A 9336-nucleotide genomic window follows, 5' to 3' on the forward strand; every position below is an offset into this window, starting at 1 on the left:
CGTCAGCCTAAACGCAAACGTTCGAAAAACCATACGCCGTATGCGTCAACGTAACTTGCAAAAAAAGTTGGCGACGTCAGCGTCAGCGCATACACCAGCGTAAACTCATTTTGTTTGCTAGGTGCCAAACATTCACACAGTATAAACCACTCGAAACAAACAAGTTTTATTTTGAATTTTCAGGAAGAAACACAAGCATCTGAAAGTGTTCACCTGACATTTTGCTGCGTTTTGGTTTCAATATGTCTTTGCCCACTGAAAACATTCTTTCAACTGCAAAATTAAAATGCAAACAACAGCTAAAGACATTAAAAAGTATACGTTGACGCTATGCGCTAAAAAACCGCAAAAACTTTACAGCGTAGCCTCAAGCGACAAATATCCAAAAAAATGTGGCCGTAATGTAGCGTTAACAAAAAGTCTACGCCGCAAGTCTACGGCGTAGAATTTGCGGCGTATAGGCTACGTAGGCCTACATCTCTAGAAACATCAAGTATCATCAAACATCAGGTAGCCTAATACAATCAATCAATCATTTCAATCAATCAGTAACCGAGAAAAGTGACAGCACCAGTTACGACTACGATGAAGAATGTTTTGGTGTGTTGGTACCATCGCATGAACCGTCGGTACGGAAAAGAAAAGTCAATTGTAGAGATCTTTGTTACAGAAGCAAGTGCTTGATGTTTCCCAATGTCGATTTAAAACGTCTATTCATATAGTAGGCTAAGAAATCATGCCCCATTCCTTCCAGTGCTGCTGTGGTGAGATTTTTCTCCATCGAAAAAGACGTGCTGAAGACAAAGCGATCAAGACTCAACTACTTCCCGCCCAGATAGCTCAGTGGTTACGCGCCCGGCTCAAGATCACGCGGCGCTGGTTCGACTCTCGGGGTGTGCGCTTGAGCAACGCACTTTCAGAACTGCTCTCCATTGAGCGGCACCTAATAAATGGAACAATTCCCGAGCAACAACACTTCAATAATCGGAAAACTTCATTCTGCCAATCTCGGTAACCAGCCCTGTGTCAAGAGCCTATAGCGAAACTGCCAGGAATAACTTATTAAGGCTTTGTCATCATCAACAGTATCATAGCCGATGCGGCCTTTGATGAACTAGATGCTCAGTGTTGCATCATAGTTAACTAGGCCGAATACTGGGGTGGGTGGCCTATGTATCCTTCCCCAGGGGACGATATTGGTTTAAGAGGAGACGCCGTCAGCAAGAACTCCTCTCTATCCAGGAGCGCCGGTGATTGAAAATCGATCACACACGTGGAGGCTCCGTCCCAATCGCTCAAGGCTTTGTCAGTCCGAGAATAAAGATTCAAAACCAAAAACTTTTACTACTTGCGTTTTGAAATGCTCCTGTTTTTGAAAGAGGCGTAACAATAAGTTTCAACTAGAACGTGTTTCTAAAACGTCGTTGAATTGTCAGTGTGAACGATTGATATTATTTGTTTTCAAGATCATTTTTGACTTCACAAAGTGGTTCCTCTGTCAGTTTAATTTATGACAAAAATAGAGGGAGAAGTAGCGGTAATGCGCGCTACTTTAGCCCGAGTAGCGCTAGCGGGTAGCGCGATACTTTTAAAATAGCGGATGCCCACTTCTGTCATCACTAAAAGTCAAGAATTAAAAAAATATAAGAATTAAACAATTTACAGTTTTGCAGCGTATTAATGGTCATGAAGACATTCTGGGTAGCATTAAATTTTATTGCAGTAAATGACATTGTTGCGACTTCGACAGAAATATAAAAACGCAGGGTTAGCTGCTTGTTGTCACAAAGACGAATTGTGACAAAGTTGTGACGGAATTAAAACAAACATTGTGTGTTAGTGGAAGCTCGGACTAAGTTCGCTCCAAAACGATCGGAATCAATATCTCACTTCTTCTCCAACTTTTCATTAATGTTATGAGTAGGAAGTTGGCTTTGATGCATGCTCAATCTAATGACGTCTTGCTGTTGATGTGACGTCACCGATGACGTTGATATTGCGGGGGAAACACCGTTGTGGAATGGCTTTTTTTCTTGGTACCTCAGCATCTCGGTCAGATAATGCTGAAAACAATCGAACAGTTAGTTACATACAGGGCTGTTGAGAGGATAGTTTGGGTTACACACCAAATAGATCTTCTGGTCCTAAATCAACATTCAGATTCAAATTCGTTTGATTCGGTTTATCACTACAGCACGTATAATGGTTGGAATAATTCCCCGGTAACAACACTTCACCAATCGATTTCACTCTACCAATCTCTGTAACCGGCCCTGCGTCAAAAACCTCTACAAGTAGGCTATGCGAAACTACCAGGACTAACCTATCAAGGCTTTGTCAGTCAGAAGATAAAGATTCAAAACCAATCAATCAACATCAATTGGAATACACAGTAGATACATAAATAAATACATTGAATATGATGCTAGCACTGGTATGACAGCGAAAGACCACAGCGAAAGACCCAGTCGGCAGCGTGGCCGAGTGGTTATCGCGTTGGGCTCGCAGTCGAGAGCCTGCATGTTCGACTCCAGCCACTCGCACTTGCTGTTGTTTCTCTGGGCAAGAAACTTTACGATAATTGCCTCTACCCAGTGATCGATTTCGAGTAATGGGGAGTACCAAATTTAAGTCATAAGTAAAGTAGACAACCGGAAACAGACATTGCCGTCGGCTGCAGCGTGGGTCAGGTGTACGTCGGAAGGCGTACACCGATGCATAACGCTCAAGTCCGCTTTCCCGCAATGCAGGGTAAAGATAAAACAAACAAACAAACAAAACAAACAAACAAAGGGTGAACGAAGTCAGCAGCCACGCTCATGCAAAGACACTTCTAAGAAAAAAGTAGTATGTCCAAAAAGTACGTGCTGTTTTCTTCAAGGTTTTGGCATTTTTCTATGTTATTTTTAAGTTGGTCCCATTTAAGAGTCATCATTTAATTGTCATTTGTCAAATGTAGGCTACCCACCTGCAAGGCAGTCATAGCTGCGCAAATAGCTGGAGTGCCAAAACCATGGGTCGTGGAGCTGAAGTGGGTCAATGGGCGCTGAACGGAGTTTTCCAATATCGGCATGGGACGAGTGTTCCCAATAGGGGATCGATCCTGCGCCATAAGGTCTTGAATTTCCTTCACAATTTGCCTAAAAATATAACAATGATAAAAGTAAGATCCCCGCCATTATTTGAAACTTGTTTTTAGCATTGGGAATGTGTTCACGGTTATCGATTTAATATTTTCTATCGTTTGATAAGTTATTGCTGTTGTAAAATCTGGTATCTCGCATAATCATATTGTCAATTATAACTAATATGCTTAGATACTTTTTTTTATCAAAAATGCATGACTTTAATTAGGCCGTCAAATAGTAAAATCAAAAATGGTAATAGGCTCTTCATAACACACTTTGACTCAAACTCTTCAGCCTGTGTAAAAATGAGACAAGCTTTTTCTCACTTGGTAGCGAGAATCATATTCTTTCTGGTGTGGAGGATATCGGGATCGGAATGCTGCTTGCAGACGTACTCGGCAAGTGCCTTGGCAGGAAACTCTGTCTCGCAGACGTAGCCAAAATCTCGAGCCAAATGAACGGCCTCCCCTGAACAGAAGGAATGTTTTAGGCCTAAGCCAAAGTAAGGTTTTTCACTAGTTTTTCACTTTACTAGTTTTTCCTTGTCGACTTTAAGTTGCTTTATGTTTCAAATAGTTTTTTTGCAATTTTATAACAAATTTAATTATCTGCAGAGTTGAAAATGTTTGCTTAAGATCTTACAAATTTCAAATTGTTTAAATGATCATGTTAAAGACACTTCAAGCAATTCTTTACTCAGAGCAGTGATGGTCTTGGTTTGCTATTTTTTCTCGACTACTCGTTGTTCAGGGCACAACTTATATGTTGACGATATACCTGAAGCAGCTCATGACCTGCAAGCAACTCCTTGCAATGACATCACATACCTTCCACCAGTGACGTCAGCAACGTGACGTTGGCCGCCTTTCTTCTTCCAGCCGGAAGGTTGAGTCCGATCTTATCGAGTTTGTCGCGAAGTCGTTTGCCGCCATCCTTTGATTTGGCCCTTTGTAATAATCATCAAGTTCAAAATTAAACGAGACGTAGCGGACGAGATTTAAATCAACAAAAGGTTGTAACCGTTTCTTTCACAGTGTTGGGGAAAATGTTAATCTTTTTTATGACGTCACACATACCTTCTGAGGACACCCCCTAGTAAAGAAGCGTTGAGGCATTCTGGAGGGGACAATCGTCTTTGTATTTCGGCGACGGTTACTTTGTATTTGGATGTGGAGCTCAGAAGACTTAATCTTCCCGGCACAGAGCAGAATACGTCACCTGGATTAGCCCCGCCTGTAACTGTGATGTCACAAGATAGGTAACATTAGACTAATCCTAATAACTAACAGTAGGTAGAGCATGGACTTCTAAATAGTAGCATTTGCTACTATTTAGAAGTCCATGGTAGTAGATAGTTGTTACGGCCAATCTCTGTACAAATCAAACGTCATATAAAACCGTTCAAGTCTACTGAATATTACGTCATGGAAGTTGCTAGAAAATGTGCCAAAATTGCACCATCGTTCATAGACTTGTGTCAAACTTGTTTGGACTTGTTTGGGCCTGTTTAAACAGGAAATATTACATCAGCTTTAAACACCTGTTGGAATGACTTCATAATTGTCTTTCATTTATTGCGTCACAGTTACTTTCTACGTGAATTTGAGATATTGATATCTATTCTGGTCATTCGTAAAATGATTGTTTGAAAGTTGGCCGCACATTTAACTGTTGGCTTAGTGCTTGCTAGCTGGACAAAAGTTCCGTCTTTTATCCAAGTAATCTGTTCTGTAGTGACAGTTTTCAGTGGTGTACGCGTTGCACCCCCTCGTTTTCGGTAGCCGTGGGCTAATTTTTACAGAAATACACTTTTTGAAAAGAAGTTCAAGTGTGTGTTTCTTCGGTCATTATATGCAGACGAAAGGATCCGGGAACTTTAAGTTACAATTTTCCCACGAAGAAATTATGGTTTACCGCTGTGACCAATAGTAATTAATTAAGTGTGCCATAAGCCATATTCAAACAACATTTGTAGATGTGCAAACCTTTGAATATGGCTTATGGCACACTACACAAATACAAATACACATTATATTGTCAATTATACACTATATACTATATACTACACTATATATGTCAATTATACAATATACACACAATACAAATTTGTATACAAACAACATTTGTAGATGTGCAAACCTTTGTATACAAATTTGTATTCATTTTCTTCTAGTTGTTGCACAAAGCACGGAATCTACGTATTTAAGAAATGGTGAAGGAGGATTTCAAAGCTACGGCAAAAAATGGAAAATGATTAAACTGTATTCGTTCGTTTCGTCATTATGATGGCACAGTCACCTGGTATCAACCCGCCAGAGGGATGGCTGACGAATGAGTGTTTCGAAGCGTCCCGTGTCTTTATGGAGATCGTTGACCCGCTCGTGTGATTAGATCCTTAAATTGACATCAACGTTATGACGTCACAAAGCTACATTCAACAGCATCGGATAACTTCGTGTACATTGTAATATAGAGCTTTTCAAGCAAAAACCATTTCAAATAATGATTGGCGACAATCAATGCCATCTCACCTTTCTTCAAGTCTGCAGTGGTGATATAAGTGGCTACGGGTAAGTCCCCATGTTGAGATTGTGGCAGGTCATCAAGTGTTAGCGCTCCCTGGTGTATAATATGGATGGGGGAGAGCATCCCGGCAGGCTCCTGTTGTACCCCCTCCGCGGCCATCAAGTCCTCTTGTCTAGCAACAAATCCTTCCAGATCGTCCCCCCTTTCCAGAGTCGTCTGCAGGGAATGGGCCGGCAGACCGGACTGGAGATTGGGATGGAATCCTTCTCTGTTCGTGAGGCCCTCTGGTGGCAGGCGTTGCTGAGTTGTGTACGAGTACTGCTGCTGCTGTGTGACGTCACAGCGGTTAAGTTAGTCATCATTATGATGTGACAAAAATTGAGTTGTGATATTGTTGATGTGAAACATTTCGTTGGATTATGATTTTAATCTTTGAGTTTGCTTGTTTCACCGCTAACATAATAATTATCAATTGAGAATCACAAAACTAGAAAACTTTGTGTTAAATCAGAAACTCACAACCACTTGTCAAGCATCGACATTCTGAAAATTTTAAATTAAAAAATGCAATTAACAACTGAAATTAAATTGAAGAAAAGAAAACTTATAACTGGACGGTTGATGGCTGAATTACCTGTGAGTACGGATCTGTTGCTTGTTGGAGATTTTGGAAGTCGATATGGGGTGTGCTCTGATGAGTGTAGTGTGATGTGGGAAAGTAGGTGGGTTGAAACTCAACAGAATGGGGCGTCTGGAACCGGGTGACCAATGATGTGGGGGTGGGGCTGTAAGTTTGGAGGGCCTCAGTGGACACAGTATCCAACTGGGTCAGTCTGTTGTGATCAGGATTGGCAGAATCAGGTCGTGTCTGAAAAAAAAAGAAATCAATAAACAAACTGCTCTCCCCTTGAAAAACAATACCCTCTCCAGGAACAACCACCTTCCGCAAAAAAATCTCCATCAACTGATAAGCAAAATTGCATTTTCAAAAAAGTAAATGAATAACTTATATAATATATAACAATGGATCGTGCATTTTGTCAAATAAAACAAAAATCAAAATTAATTAAATTGTTTTCACAAAGAAACTATTACGTCATAAACGTAAACAGCAAATAGCAACTGATGCGAGACAAAGAATCAAAACTTTTATCGACGATCGGTGATTGCTTTATACTGACCTCAAGTGTATGTTGAATGAGGCCAAAGTTTTGCATCCCTTGAAGAGCCTGATGCTGTTGGATTATCACCACTTGGTGGCTGTCTTCAAGTCGACTTCTTTTGGGGATTGGGGAATCAATTCTTGAAGTTCTGGGGTCCGCCTCAATCAAAATAGCCTGGCCAGCTTCTGAAATGTGAACAGGAGCGGACACAGATTGCGACTGGGGTGGTCTTTGCAAGTGGGGGGACTCTGTGCCCCTAACGGTCAATGTTCTCATGTCACTCATGACTTAAACTTTTATAATCTACAAAATTTCAAAAATTATATATTTGAAATCATAACTTTTCCGGCCATAATAATATTTAATAAAAGATTTGATTTTTCTGGCTTTACAACTGCTTTCGTGTTTTATATAAGTTCACCTTGTTAGTGATAACTGATAAAATATCGATACCGTTTTTAAGCGTTTGGTATGGCCAGGGCCATTAAAAGAATAATTTGGCCCGGGTACCATTGAGATCTTCGGGCCTCAAATCAAAGTACTTCTAAGAAAAATATACGAAATCAAAAGAATACTTGTTATTTTTTCAAGTTTCCAGACACATTTGAAAGATTATGGGTCCTTAAAATTATCCCGAGTCCAAACGCACATTACCCTGAACCTCCTGCAAACGCTAATGGATGTGACCGCGCTGGAAAGTATTTCAAACCCATCAGAAGCAGAAGCGGAGACACTAAAATCTCAACAAGGAACTGGTCGGGATTAAGTATTGTAATGTTTTATTTTTTGTTGTGGAATTGGCGTTAATTCCCAATAGAAAATCTAGAATCTAAAGTACAAGTTACCATTGCAACACTCTATCTTGTTTTCGTCAAAAAAAATTTCCGCCCCCAGCTAGTTCGTGATGTCACACCGCTAATTGTGACGTCACAGTTGTGAGCGAGCAACGAACACGGTTTGCTGCACGCGGGCAAGGTGGAAGATGATTTACAAAAAAACGATTGTTCGCTTCTGCCTAGAACTTATCGCGCTGTCGTTGTGTGCCGCGTGACGTGGATGCTTCCGACCGATTGAAAAGATGCAATCCAAGATGGAGAAATGTTGGAATGCTCTGAAAAAACTTTGCTAAAGAAAGATTACAAGCAAAATTTCTTTGAATTTTTACGAAATCAAAGTCACAAGTTATAGAATTAGCGATAGAAGCCTGCTACTTTGCTTTGTACAGGTAAGCAAACAGGTGGAGTAAAAGTAGAAAAACTAAATAAAGGCAAATTAATTTTTGTGTCAAAATTCATGAAATCTTGTTTCGAGTTCATCTCGAGGCTGTTCGTGTCTTAGAAGTCACTTTGAATAAACTGCCTCTAGCTTTCCTTGCCAATTTGCTTCTATAATTCCTCAGGCAAGTAGAACCCTCTGGCTCATACCTAGGGCTACACTGGCTAATACTTAGATGAAACAAGAAACAGGTTCTAATAGCAACTTTGTCAAGATATATTGCACTGCCCTGAGGCGGTTGAAGACGCATACCTGACGGAATTAAATGGAAAGTTTAAAATTAGTAATCACAACACCTTGATAAACCTTCGACTTGTTGAGAACGAAACAAGATTGTTTCCTACACTTTTGTCTAACATGCCGCGGTGAAACGCGCAAAAGCATCATAGACAAAAAGACAAAAACTTTAACAGCATCTTCCACCTGACAAAATCAACTTTTCTAAACTTAATATTTCAAAGTTGAAAAATCGCCTTAAAGCTATTCTGCAATTAAGAATGAAAGGGCGTCGGGCGATGCCCAGGGCAGTCCAACAACCAATATAAATGTTTGAGCCAGTAACTGATAACAACTTATCTATTGCAGCGGTGACAATCGCTTCTAACAAAGGGGACCAGACCTGTGCATTGTGATCAAACAGTGGTTGGCTGTAATTATGGGTGAAACAATCGGCTAAAGTTGCACAATGAAAAGATCCAGAAGATAATTATGAGCCCGACAGCGCAAGATGCAATTTTACCTTAAAAACTTCGTTATTTCCACCGCGACGAGGCTTTGTGAAAATTAAAGACATTTCGAGCATAAAAAGTTTTAAAGAGGATTTTTGCTGGTTTTAAAACAAGCAGCTGCGCGTTGGGCTGGTGAGTTTGCAATTATGTCATAAACAGTTTAAAAAGCAACAATCATCTCAGTCTGTGCCATTCAATACGCAATAATGGGTGATTAGAGCCGCTATTAAAATTTAATGATATATCAGTTTTTTAAAAATTGCTTTGGAATAAAAATTTATGTAAATCTGCGATTTGATAAATTCAGAAAATGTTTTCAAGACAGTCACAATCTGCAGATGTCAATTGTTGATCGCGGAATTGGCTCTGTGCTATGAGCTTGTAGTCAGAACTAGCAGTACAAAAAACGAAAGATTTAGTTGGAATATTACGTGTATGGCGTACAAAGCGGTGGAGACAAATTAGAACGCTCAAAAGGTCTCGATGACGTCAAAATTTCAACTTTTAAATAAATCG

At 40.1% G+C, this 9336-nt stretch overlaps 1 protein-coding gene across 1 annotated transcript; it reads right to left on the minus strand.

Annotated features, from left to right (window-relative positions):
* Positions 1–1707: 1707 nt before the first annotated feature.
* LOC145764894 (transcription factor AP-2-alpha-like) lies at positions 1708–7104 on the minus strand. Its single transcript, XM_082576589.1, has 9 exons — positions 6836–7104; positions 6289–6522; positions 5660–5981; positions 5427–5522; positions 4205–4367; positions 3956–4074; positions 3455–3596; positions 2969–3140; positions 1708–2063 (listed from the first exon to the last, which is right to left on the minus strand). Exons 1-9 carry the CDS (start codon positions 7100–7102, stop codon positions 1887–1889), a joined length of 1692 nt encoding a protein of 563 aa, XP_082432715.1. The 5' UTR covers positions 7103–7104; the 3' UTR covers positions 1708–1886.
* Between the last annotated feature and the right edge of the window lie 2232 nt (positions 7105–9336).

This window comes from Aplidium turbinatum, chromosome 2, assembly GCF_918807975.1.
Source record: "Aplidium turbinatum chromosome 2, kaAplTurb1.1, whole genome shotgun sequence".
In the NCBI taxonomy this organism is placed as follows: Eukaryota; Metazoa; Chordata; class Ascidiacea; order Aplousobranchia; family Polyclinidae; genus Aplidium; species Aplidium turbinatum.